We start from the raw sequence: 13,512 nt of genomic DNA on the forward strand, positions 1-13,512 counted from the left end.
TATGTGAGCACATGTTGTGTGTATCTTGTCAGATCAGCAACAGCTCTTACAAACAGCTCTTACAAACACATGCACAATAACTGCTTTTACAAACTACCTGAAATCCAAGTTGGATCATGGCTATCTTACAATTACAATACTCTCCCCCCAAGCTTGGCCAATTATCAAAACATTTCTCTTGTACTTGCCTAGCAGTGAAATATATATAGTATATTCCTCTTCAGAATTCAAGCTATTTTAAGCGATAGATGTGTATAAATAAGCAATGAGGACAACGTTTGCAAACTTGAGTGCCTAAAAATTCAAGCAAAAAAAAATATATATATATACACGGGCTGATTTTCTCAAGTGTTGAGCACCTACAACTCCTACTGAAGTCAATGGGAGCTATGCATCCTTAGCATCTTTCAAAATCAGGCTACCCTTTTTAGGTGTCTAATTCAAGGCACTCAAATTTGAATACATAGGCTTCACTGTTTAACGACATTTGTGGGATTGCTGCAACAAAAGGAACAACTGGTGGAGGGGGAGAGAGGAAAGAAAAGAAGGACTGGTGACCAAACACAATAAATCAGTACTTGAAACCACTGACAAGAGATGGTAGGGATTTAAAACAAACCACAAAAAAAGGGCATGAGAGGACGAAGAGTACCTCTGTGATAAATAACCACAAGCTGCTCTCCATGTCCCGCCATTGACACCACTGGACCAGGGAGACTGAAGATCTCTTTCTGAACTCCACTAATTGCAAACACACGAGTTAGCCTGGCACTAGTGGCACAAGCAGCCCAGCCCTGACCCAGACAAATAGCTTCAATATCTTCGTCCTTTGGCATGTCTACTGTCCATTCCTTGTTTGAATCCCAAGAGCTAAAGTGAACGCAATGAAGCTTGCTAAAATGAGAGGAACAAAAGGAAAACATTTAAACATCTAAATTAGAAATATACAGTGTGCCTTAACACACACCATCCACTTAACTGTGCTCTGTGAAGTTGTATTATTTTGAGAAACTGTGGATTACCTACAATCTGCAACTATCAGACGAGTGAAACACCTAATACTTGCAGATTACCATTTGTAATCGTTGCTCAATGATTGATCATCCAATTCAATGTGCAGCTTTGGAGACCCAGATTCCTCAAAAGCATGATGTGAAATCTGATTAGGGGTCTATGGGTGAGATCTTCAGATGTGCTGAGCAACTACAATTCCAATTAAAGTTAATGAGAACTGAGGATGCTAAGCACTCCTGAAAATCAGGCCCTACAAATCTGGTCACATTTTCCTTACATAAATTCTGTTGGTTTTTTTATTAAAACTATTAGTTTTTAGTATTTAAGCTTTAAGAGATAGACATAAGCAAATGGCTTTAAAAATTTCAATTTGATGAGAGTGAATTTGCATGAATAGTTTTTTAAGTGTTGCCAGGATATAAAAAAAATAAAAACAGACAGACCACTCCGCAGGTGTCTGTCAAAAGTAATTAAGATCCACCCATGGATAGGGCTACATGTTTAGAGCTTGATCTCTGTTGTCTACTGGTCATTACTGCCATTATATTCCTGTTTGTCATTTAAAAGTGGAATGCCAGTGCAACATCTTTCATACAGCAAATTTAAAATACAGCCACTTTAGTGTCCTGTTACATTCAAAACACCAAAAGATAAAAAAGGCAGACAAAGTACCACAAGTGTTTGCCACACTTCTGAAAAGCTTTGGGGGAAAAAAACGTACAGGTTTTTCAGAGCTCCTATAACCAATAGATGCGGATCCCATTTTATAAATGAAGAGCTGCATTTTGGCTAGTTGTACATGGATGAACTGGTGAGGAAATGGGTAGAAGATCCTTCTATCCTGAGAACACTCACTTAAGAAATCACACAGAATGTTACTGCTATTACTCCTTAAGTGCAAAGGAGAACATTTTAGCCTGCCCAGCTGCTGTCGGAAAGCATGTACTGCACCTTTCATAAGCCGGTCTAAGGAGCACTATACAGTGCACAATTTAAGTCATTCTGTCAGTGTGTGTCCTGCAGCTAAAACGCATTTATGCACCTATGCTCAGACACAATAGCTTTCTGTTGTCACTCCTAGCATTGCAGAGAGATGTAAGGGCACAATCTGGCCCTTCGTGCTTTATCATGCATTATTGACTTGAGGGGACTGAAATTCTGTCATCTGTATGTACAGTTTCTCTTGAGACATCAATGCATGAAAACCTTCCAATATACACTTGGAAAAGCAGAAAGACTTCAAACAACAAGAAACAAAGAAAAGCTACCTGCATTATACAAAGTATTAGGATTCTCCTTAAATCTACATAGTGGAAGGATGTGAAAATCTACCACTAAAATTGTTTAAAAAAAAATAAAAAAAAAAATCAAGAGCAAGAACCAAAAAGTGATAACTACACAGAGTTCTTGGAATATGCTGACCTTAATTCCACAATAGAGGTTCCATGCAGAAGCACTACATTTTACCTTGCAAGTTCCTCTGTGCTCTCACATGCCAATAGGATAGCTTCACTGGAGAGATCAGCCATTGTGTGATTCAGAGAATTTGGCAGGTGTGTTGCATGATGTATAGAGGTATCATGAAATTCCACATCTATAGCATTGTCTTGCTCATCATTGTAACAACGAATAATACCAATAGAGTTCCATACCTGTAAGACAAAAGGTGAAGAATATCAGCAATTTCAAGGAAGCCAGTTAAATTATTCATGCCTATGAACAGATTAAAAAGATTTTTAAATAAATCATATTCATAGCTCTTGAATAAATTCCAGAGCACAAATATAGCTGGCTTTCATCTGTAGAAACCATAATAGATTACAAAAGTAAGTTATAATCACTATATGCGTATTGTTTAATCATCTCTCGCCTTGTGAAATAAAGGATGGGTGAGTCACTGAAGTGTGAAGCACTTGCATCCAGAAAGAAATAATGGAAGACGTTTACAAGAAGGCTGTCATAAAATAAAAGTTAGCTTTAAAAGTACAAAAATATGTGAGTAAAATTCATAGTTGAAAATAAACTATTATTTATTTATTAAGAGTATTATTTATGCATTAACAGGTACAAAATGGCATATTCTAATTTTCCCTTAGAACTAGGCATTCAAGTCTACATCAAAATACATAAAAATATGAACTTCTAACTCACTGTGTGATTTGGACAAGTTATTTAAACTCTCTACAGCCAAATTTCTCCATGTGTAAAATAGGGATATATATATAATGCTTAACCATCCCTGTAGAAATACTTTGAGAATTATAGTTAAAAGGTGCTAAGTGCAAAGAATACCGTTAAGAGTTCTGTGTGTTAACAGAAGACTATTTGTATTATTTAGCTTCAGAGTTATGTCAAACTTTACAGTTTTCCAAGATAACAGTCTTAAAAAAATTGATTTTAGTCTTAGACAAGTCAAGCAAGTAGTAGTGGCAGTAATTACCGAAGAACTCATCATACCAATCAACACAGACATAGATAAAATTAGACTTGCCATGAAGCGGTGCGTGAGGTGCGAAGGGGTGGAACCAGACTGGAATGGCTTTTGCTGGGGGGTTGGCATTGGTCCATCATAAAATGGTCTTTGGGTGGTTGATCCTGGCAGAACTGGAATGCTACCAGCTTGGTCATCGTCGTCATCATCTTTTTCAAGATTGGAATTAACTTTCATCAGTGCAGTATCTAGAAGGTAAAATTTTAATATCAGAGAATTACCATGACAGATGATATAGAAAACAATTAAAGAAAACATCAAAGAGCTGTGAGGTGTGATAAAACAGAGGCCATATTTGAAGAGAGGACATAGACACTCAATAAAACGCTACCAGAGCCTGAAAAAACACTATAAGACCTGTAGAACCCAGTTCATACAGTACCTAGTGAGTTCTCTTCATCCTCTATTATTGCCCCTCGATGTCTAGGACGGCCTGAAGCCAGCATGAGGTCGTCATCATCATCGTCTTCCTGATTAGATACAACCTTTGGAGATGACCGTGGCTCAGTCAGGTCTTCATTTAAAAAGTCATTATCATCATCTCCATCAAAAAGATCATTGTAGTCCTTTGTCACTGCACTGGAGACCTAAAGTGAAGTGACAGTTCTCAGAGAGCATTTTTCTGAAAAAATGGTTACTAACCTTCTGTAACTGTTGTTCTTCCAGCTGTGTTGCTCATGTCCATTCCCTGCTAGGTGTGTGCTTGCCATGTGCACAGTTGCTGGAGATTTTTCCCTGTGTGGTATCCATAGGACCGGCTCTAGCGCCCCCTGGAGCCACATGCATAAGGACCAATATAAGGGGCGCTGCCAGCTCTGTGCCCCCTCAGTTCCTTCTTGCTGGTAACTCCAACAAAGGGGTAGGAGGATGGGTCAGGAACGGACATGAGCAACACATTTTGAAGAACAACAGTTATGAAAGGTTAGTAACCATTTTTTCTTCGAGTGCTTGCTCATGTCCATTCCATGCTAGGTGACCCACAAGCAGTACCCCTGGAGGTGGGCTCCGAGTTCATGGACGTGCTGATTGTAACACTGCTCTCCCAAAACTGGCATCATCACAGGCCTGCTGGGTGGTGGTGTAGTGGGATGTGAAGGTATGAACTGATGACCATGTCGCAGCTCTACAGATGTCCTGAACTGGTACTTGCATGAGGAATGCTGCTGACGAAGCCTGGGCTCTCATGGAATGAGTGGTCACAATGGCCAGAGAAGGAACTTTCACCTGCTAGTAGCAAGCTTTGATACAGGCAGTTATCCAAGACGTGATTCTTTGGGACGATACAGGTAAACCTTTCATCCTTTCCACTATTGCTACAAAGAGTTGCATAGACTTGCAGAAGGGCTTAGTCCTGTCAATAGAGAAGGCGAGGGCTCCACCTAACATCCAATGTATGGAGCCGAAGTTCCTCAGCAGTCTTGTGAGGTTTCAGAAAGAAGACAGGAAGAAAAATGTCCCAGTTGTTGTGAAATTGTGACATCACCTTTGTTAAGAAGTCCGGATGGAGGCATAACTGGACCTTGTCCTTGAAGAACACTGTATAAAGGGGTTCTGATGTCAGGGCTTTGATCTTGGAGACCCTTCTGGCTGCAGTGATCGCCACCAAGAAGATGCCTTTCCAAGAGAAAAGCAGTGTGGGACAAGATGCTAATGGCTCAGAGGGGGGCCCCCGTGAATCTTGAGAGGACCAGGTTTAAGTCCCATGCAGGAATCAGGTCACGAACCTGACGGTAGAGTCTTTCCAGGCCCTTGAGAAATCTGACCATCATTGCGTGGGAGAACACTGATCTGCCTTGCACAGGAAGGTGGAAGGCTGAGATGGCTTCCAAGCAAACCTTAATAGATGAGAGAGCCAGACCTTGATGTTTCAGGTGGAGCAGATAGTCCAGGATAGACTGCAGAGAAGACTGGGAGAGGGAGAGATTCCAACCGGAGTCCCAACAAGTGAAACATTTCCATTTGGCCACGTAGGTAGCCCTGGTGGAAGGCTTTCTCCTACCTACCAAGACTTGCCAGAGCTGTTCTGAGCAGGCCTGCTCTTCAGGGTTCAGCTATGCAGCAATCATGGCGTTGGGTGCAGGGAGGCGAGGTTCGGGTGAAGCAACCGGCTGTGGTTTTGTTTCATTACAGAATTTGGGTCTCTTCACCAAGTTAGCAAAGCAAGGACTGGCAATGGAATCATGAGTATCAAGTATAAGTGGTGTCTGCTTGGGGAGTAAACTGACGCTAGCCACATCCGTAGGGATCGAGGGTGTAACCTTGCATACTGTACCACATAGGTACATGCCACCATGTGACCCAACAGCTTGAAGCAAACCCGAGCAGTCATTAGCGGGAGAGCCATAACACTGGAGACTAGGTCCGACATACTGTAGCTTGGAATCTGGCCTCCGGTAAGTACACCTGGGCCTGGGTCGAGTCACGCACTGCCCCAATGAACTCTATTCTCTGAACTGGTACCAGAGTTGACTTTTTCTCGTTTAATCAACGGACCCAGTGCTCAGTAGGTGGCTCGTACTGTACTAACGCTGCGCTGGACCTGAGCATGCGAGCAGCCTTTGATCAGCCAGTCAAGGTACGGGTAGACTTACATGCCTCGACGTCTGAGGAAGGCTGCTACCACTTTGTGAAGACCCAGTGAACTGGCAGTGGCATTGACCCACTATGAATCCGAGGAATCTCCTGTGCCTGCGGAAGATGGAGATGTGGAAATAAGTGTTCTTTAAATCGAAGGTGGCGTACCAGTCTCCTATATCCAGGGAGGGGATGATGGAGGTCAGGGAAACCATGCAGAACCGCAGTTTCTTGAGTATTTGTTGAGGTGACGCAGGTCCAGGATGGGCAGTAGACCCCCTTTGGTTTTCAGGATTAGGAAACATCGGGAGTAAAACCCTTTCCCTCTCAGGTCTCATGGAACCTCCTCTGTGGCCGTCACAGGTAGGAGGGCTTGCACCTCCTGTACGAAAAGCTGCTCATGAGAAGGGTCCCTGAAGGGGGACCAAGTGAGGGTGGAAGGGAGAGGTGAACAAAAATTGGAGGGTGTAACTAACTGTTATAGTGCTGAATACCCAACAGTCTGATGTTATATATGACCACACTGGGCTGAAGGGTGACAAGTGGGCCAAAAAAAAGGGGGGGGTGGATCTGGGGACAGGACTGATATGCCGCCCTCGGGAGTACCTTCAAAAGGCCTGCATGGCCCTGCTGGGGTATCTGTGTGAGCCCGACTGGGAGGCTAAGGCAGAAGGTAGGGGCTGACGACACTTATGGCCCTTTCCCTTTCTTTTGAAGGGCTCCTGTCTGAGAGGCACCATGGACCTAGGAGGCTGCTGGGGAATAAAATCCTTCCTGGAGGCTGGGGACGTGTAAAGACCCAGGGAGCGCAGCTGTGAGATGGGCGTCTGAGCCGGGCCTGCAGTGGGGCAGGAGGAGGAGCGGGCAGACAGCTGAGCCGCGGCCAGAGGAGGAGGCGGCAGCAGCATATAGCCAGCCAGCAGCACAGGCAGGGAGCCGGGCAATGCCGGTGGCTGAGGTTGGCCAGCGGAGCTGGGAGACAGAGCTTGGACAGAGCTGCAGCTCCTCCCCGCTGACTGGGAGTCTGCTGGGACCCAGGACAGGAGGCAGTTTTTATGGACTATTTTATCTTTTTACGGATTTATGGACAGCAGTAAAATTGCACATTTTTTACTGACTACCCGTAAATTTATGGATGGTTGGTAACCCTGCTGGCAGGGTCATTCTGGAGGGAGCCGCTGCAGCCAGAATATCAATTAAGCTGTGTGCAGATTCCTCCAGCTCCTCAGCTTCCAGCCTCAAGTTTGCAGTAACCCATTTCAAAAGCTCTTGATGGGCCTTGAAGTCATCTGGCAGGAGCGGGTTACTAAGGCCTGCGACTATCTCTTCCAGGGATGACGAGGAAGAGGCCTGCATCGGAAGAGAGGTTGTCTCTTCTTCCTCCACCTGCACCATGTCCACTGGGGAAACTTCTTGGGTCTCAGTACCAGGGTCAGCACCAGAGTCGGGGTCCGATGCCAGATGGGACAAGGCAGGGGCATGCCTCTCAGACACCACCGAGTAGGACCCGTGGGAAGGGGACTCCAGTACCAGGGGAAACCCCCAAGGGTTCCAATACTGCCACTGCATTGGCCAGTGGCCTGTTGCCCACTAGAACCAGTGCATAGGCTGGGTACTGGCATATCTTCAGTAGGGCAAAGTATTTCCCCTCAGACTCTGGAGACGATTCTTCCCTTGGAGACCATGGTGGTGCCGTACCCGCTTCCATCTCCAGGTGGCACCAGGGAACCGGCGATTGACAACAGATCAGAGACTGCCGCAATGGGACCTTGGAGGATTTTCCTCTGGACAGTGCAGTGATGGTCGGTGCTGTGATGGAGCTCACCGCTCCTTGATCCCTTTTATCTCCGGTCGCCTTCGCTGGCAGGAAGTCTAATGGGGGTTGGCAGGACCGGGCAGGACATCAAGTCCAGAAAGCCTCCAGAGTCAAAGGGGCCAGCAGACGTGAGGTCCCACGACCACTTCCAGGAGGCAGAGGCAGATCCCGTAGCGGGCTCGGTGCTCTAGGGGGAGTTGCCGGAGCCGACAGTGGCTTTGGGAAGGACAAGTGGCCCAGGATGGGTTGCATTATGCCAGCCATGCCCCTCTCTCGGTGTGCTGTTTCTTATACTTCTTCCTCAGCACCTGGGATGGAGAACAATGCCAGAAAGAGTGCAGTGCTGGTGGAGCAAGTCACACAGAAACTGAAGTGCTTGGTGCTAATTCAGAGCGGCTTGGCTCTGAGGCCAGTCTGAGGGCTGCCTCCATGAGTAAGGCTTTCAGACAAATGTCTTTGCTTTTGTGAGTGTGAGGTCTGAAGCTCCTGCAGATCTGACACTTCTCTTTAACGTGAGTTTCCTCAAGACACTTTCGACAGCTAGAATGCGGGTCACTCACTGGCATGGGCTTCCTGCAGGAGGCACACGGCTTGAAGCCGAGGGACCAGGGCATGCCCAGCCCCTGGGCCGAAAGTCCCTTGAAGAAAGGGACAACTATTCACACTAACATATACACTCACACTAACTAAGAACTATATACACTAACTACAATAACTATACAGTATCTATAAAAGTCCAAACCATTGGAAAAGAAGTCTTGCAAGAGCAAGAAGGATAGTTCTAAGCAACCATTATGGGCAGTAAGAAAGAATTGAGAGGATGCAGAGCTGGCGGCATCCCTTATACAGGTTCATATGCATGTGGCTCATGGGAGAGCTAGATCCAGTCCTATGGATACCACCGAGGGAAAAGTCTCTGGCAACTGTGCACATGGTGTGCACACACCTAGCATGGAACAGAAATGAGCAAGCACTCGAAGAACCACCTTGCATTCACAAGTCAGATTAGCTAATAACCAAGCCATAAAGGGTTTACGTCTGCTAGAGCTTTGAGTTTTTATGAGCTCCGTCAAAATAAGCATGATTGCTTAAGTCCAACACAGATAAAGGTGAAGTAATATATTTATTACCTTGCCAACTGATTTCTTCCCATCTCTATTACAGACGTTCTCAAGCAGTCCCAGATTTCCTTCAGTGTCTGTATAAGCTATTTGCCCACCTTTGGGGTGCCACGCCAGCCCACAAATTGTGTAACTTTTTTCATGTTTCATCCTAAAAACAAAAACATGTTTTTAAGCTTCTTAAGGTTCCATCTTCCTAAGTATATTCTGCAAAGTTCTAGTACCCCTTGGTGCTATAAAACAACATATAGATAAATGTAGCAACAACCAAATTAAGAGGTGCAGAGCAAAGCTAGTAGGATGATCAGAGGAACGGAAAATCTGCTTTATGAGAGAAGACTTAAAAAGCTTGGCTTGTTTAGTGTAAAAAATGAAGACTGAGGGAAGATATGATTGTTCTTTATAAATACATTAGAGGGATAAACACCAGGGAGGAAGAAGAGTTACAAGTTAAGGACCAATGTTGGCACAAGAACATATGGATATAAACTGGTCATCAACAAGTTTAGGCTTGAAATTAGACAAAAGTTTCTAACCATTAGAGGAGTGAAGTTCTGGAACAGCAGTGGAGGCAAAAGACCTAACTTGTTTCAAGACTGAGCTTGTAAGTTTATAGAAGGGATGGTATAATGAGGTTGCTTACAATGGCATACAGCACATCCATGACTGCTATTAGCAAATATCTCTTATGGCCATAGATGGGACTCTAGACAGGGAGGGCTCTGAATCAGTACAGAATTTTTTCCCAGGTGTCTGGCTGGTGAGCCTCACCCACATGCTCAGGGGTCTAACTTATCACCATATTTGGGGCTGAGAAGGAATTATCCCCCAGGACAGACTGGCAGAGACCCTGGGAGATTTTCGACTTCCTCTGCAGCGTGGGTCATTTGCTGGTTTGAACTAGAATAAATGGTGGATTCTCAGTAACTTGAAGTCTTTAAAATCAAGATTTGAGGATTTCAGCAACTCAGCCAGAGGTTATGGACCTATTGTAGGAATGGGGGAGGGAGGTCTGTGGCCTGCAATGCGTAAGTCAGTCTAAATGATCATGATGGTCCCTTCTGGTTTTAAAATCTATGAATTGAGGTGAAGTTTGCTGAAATACTCAATATAGCACCTAAAAGGTCTTCCCTTTGTATGAAGACAATCCATTTGAGTTTTAAAACAATAAATCAGAATTATATTCATAAAATGATCCTTTCCCACTACGTGTGGAAAAAGAAAAGTAATTTCCCAGCAGCCACGTCCTGCTGAACTGAGCAGTTATACTAGCACACTTGGCTGCTCTGATGAACCACATTTGACTAATTAGTCCTTTGTCTCTAATGTCCACATGGATTAAGCATCTTTCTCCCTTTGTTCTCACATAAGTGTCTTCCTATGAATCATCTTTGCATATAATATTCCCTGGCTCCTAACAAGGATTTTGAAGTAATAATCATGTTTCTTATCTGACTTATTCACATGCAAAAACTCTCCCTCCCTCCCGCTCACTTGATCATACTTCCGGAACAGAAAGTACTAACAAGACAGTAGTACAGTCGAGTTCTATCTACCTTTTGCGGTTGGCTCTCTGATGAATCCTTATTTCCCCACCTCCTCAGTTAGTATCCCACCCTTGAAGAAATGCATCACAACAGCATTTGCTCAAAGCTCTATTCCCCTCACAGCCTGTCACAACACTACTCTTTATACATTAACCAAGGGATGAAGGTGAGTAATAAAACGTATCCTCCTTATCCACTAAGGACTAGACAGTGGTATTGAGTCACAAACCCACATTCAGGTCCCTGACCCAGGGGAAATCACCAAGAGGCATTCTGACTCCAAGTGAGCTATGGAACACCTCCCAGAGCTTCCTGGCTACCCTGAGAGGAAAGCAAGGTGCACTGTGTGTACATGTGTGATGAAGATGCCATGGCTTTGCCTACTCCCCACCCTCTTTCTGGGAAGTTGCTCCTGGTGGGTGAGGAGGTAAAGCATCTCAGTAGCAGCCCCTGCCCCTGAGCTCTCTTAAGTTCAAGGCCTCCAATTTTAGTCATTCCTTCCTCAGGCTGTGCAAGAATGGGGAGACTCCATGCTCCCTCCTCCCGCCCACTGTGGGGCCATGTAAAGGAAATCACTAATCTAACCACGAATGGCCTGCCTCTCTAGTGCTCCCAGCTCAGAGAGCAGGAAAGAGTAGGATTTTTTTAAATCTAACTATATCTTTTTAAGAGCAAAGTATGTATTTACTTACATGGACAAAGTCTAAAAATAAGTGATAGGCTGAAACTCCCCTTTGCAAAAACAACAGACAAACATTTATACATTTTATGGGAAACCAAAGGATACCTCTCCATGCACTCCTGAGTGTCCACATTCCAAACTGCTATACGCCCATCAACACTTCCAGCTGCCACATACTGTCCGCAAGGAGACCAGGTCACAACATTCAGTGTCTAGAGAAAGGAGTTCTCTATTAGTTCACTATTAGTTGAGTGCTGACACTTGGTCCTGTATAGTAAAATATAGGCATCTTTGATAAAGATTAAGAACTTTTAGCAAACTGTACCCAGCTGTCTGTGGGAGGGTTTTTTGCTATCCTTTTATAAGAGCCACTCTTTAAAAATCGGCATGCTTTTTATTCCTTTTTCATTCAGAGAACTTATTTTCAGTTGCTGCATGCTCCAGAGAAGTGTAACAAAACCTGAGTTTTTCAAATGTCCTGCAACACGTGGACAGGAACAGAGTGTATTTTGCAAGTGCAGAAAGCAACCATTTTAGGTGCAATTATATACAGCATAAAATATTATGTTTTACATTTTAATATTTGAAAGTCTATTAAGATCAGCTGCATTGACAATATGCCCAGTGACTTACATATGTACTATACCAAGATTCTTAGCCTAGGTGTATATATATATATATATATATATATATATATAAAAATTACCATTTAGGTGAATTTGCATTCTCCTACACAGCAATCTCCAAAGATGTTGTGATGTTACAAGATTAAGGATAGCAAAGCTGCTATTTCCCTACTACGCAGGCAGATTTCAATTAATCAAAATATAGAGTAGATAAATGAAATCTCTATTATGCAAGCAATCAATTAAGAAACATTCCCAACAGTTCTCTTTACATGAAATCTATTTGAAACAAACATCTAGAACAGATGTCCCACTGTAGCCCACAGAGATCTGGCTGGTTACATAGTGCTGTCTCTCCTCTTTATTTTCTACTACATTGCATCCAAGGATAGCTCAAAACACATTAGATACTTTCCTAATATTACTTTTCCATATAAACTACTGTAGCTATACTGTACTGTAGCTTCCAAAGGATTGTAACAAGATTGCAAATGAGAGGGAAGTTGACATGGAGGGCAGATGTTCAGGAGACAATTTCTAAGAGGGTGTGATTCACTATGAAAAAGTTTGCAAACCTGTGATTTACCTGCGTGATGAAATTATCTGAAAGATCAAGCTGATTATCCCAAGTTTCTCTTCTGTACAGTTTTACAACTTTCTCTACTGGAACTGCTAGTAACTATTCAGGAAAAAAAATCGGTTAATTTAGAACAAATCAAACTTTTTTTTTAAAAGAGTTTATTTTTACTTCAAGTTTCCCTTCCCATTCAAATAAGGCTAATTACAGCAGCAAACAAGCTGTAGTGTAGTTCCTTTATTCAGAAGGGATATTATAGTTGTGACTGCCACAACAAACCAATCTGTCACAGTATTTAATGAACTTCTTTTAATTAGCATTCCAACATTGTTGACTGATAAAATAAAGACAGACAAAATGTTGTGAATTATATTGGAAATTTCAAGAAACCCTCAGTAAGCATATTTAAGCACATCTGTTTGTATTTTCATCTGCATTTATTTACTTATCTCCTTATGAATAAGACTTTCCCCAAAGGACCCTCCAAAAGTTGATATCTATAAAACTTTTTGATCAGATTTATTAGTATTTTATACTTATGTTGTTAGATAATATTTTATATATATAAATCTTCTTTGAATATCTGGTTCCTAAACAAGATCATTTCACCTAATTCAAAGGGTACCAAAAAACAAAGAAAAAACTTAAGTTATTGCCAGTTACCCCATAAAACACTGCAGTTCAAAGTATTTCTTACATTATGTCTAAATAAGAAAAATAATACATTTGTTTACATTTCAGAATATGCATGCAATATAGATTGGCAGAACGATCAAAACTATTTCTGTTTTAGAAATGTATACCAATTGTATATCTGAAAAGCACCATGCAAGTTTAATGCATTGTAGGTAACATTCAACTTGGCACAAAAGGGTGATACATGGTCTTATGCACCACTTAAGCCTCGAGGTAGGTGGACATGGGCAAAGAGACTCCACATATAGCCTCAGAACATGATGGCCTGAAGCAGATTATTCAAGGCAGGCTTTGGGAGATGACAATGGAAATGCATTTATGGATATCCAGTGGATGGGAACTCCATATGGTGTGTAGAAGTTGCAAGC

General features: G+C 43.0%; 1 protein-coding gene across 1 annotated transcript in view; it reads right to left on the reverse strand.

Moving 5' to 3' along the window:
- WDHD1 (WD repeat and HMG-box DNA binding protein 1) overlaps positions 1–13,512 on the reverse strand; it is a 45,827-nt gene that overhangs the window by 16,947 nt on the left and 15,368 nt on the right. The window contains exons 7-13 of the mRNA XM_067554808.1: positions 12,458–12,550; positions 11,351–11,457; positions 9,026–9,167; positions 3,888–4,092; positions 3,506–3,693; positions 2,482–2,666; positions 653–894 (exon numbers count right to left, since the gene is read on the reverse strand). Of these exons, the coding sequence (XP_067410909.1) occupies positions 653–894; positions 2,482–2,666; positions 3,506–3,693; positions 3,888–4,092; positions 9,026–9,167; positions 11,351–11,457; positions 12,458–12,550 (1,162 nt within the window). The remainder of the gene's footprint in view (positions 1–652; positions 895–2,481; positions 2,667–3,505; positions 3,694–3,887; positions 4,093–9,025; positions 9,168–11,350; positions 11,458–12,457; positions 12,551–13,512) is intronic.

The sequence above is a fragment of the Emydura macquarii genome, unplaced genomic scaffold, assembly GCF_026122565.2.
Source record: "Emydura macquarii macquarii isolate MOO-44397 ecotype Brisbane River unplaced genomic scaffold, CSIRO-AGI_Emac_v2 contig_1551, whole genome shotgun sequence".
NCBI classification, from domain to species: Eukaryota; Metazoa; Chordata; order Testudines; family Chelidae; genus Emydura; species Emydura macquarii.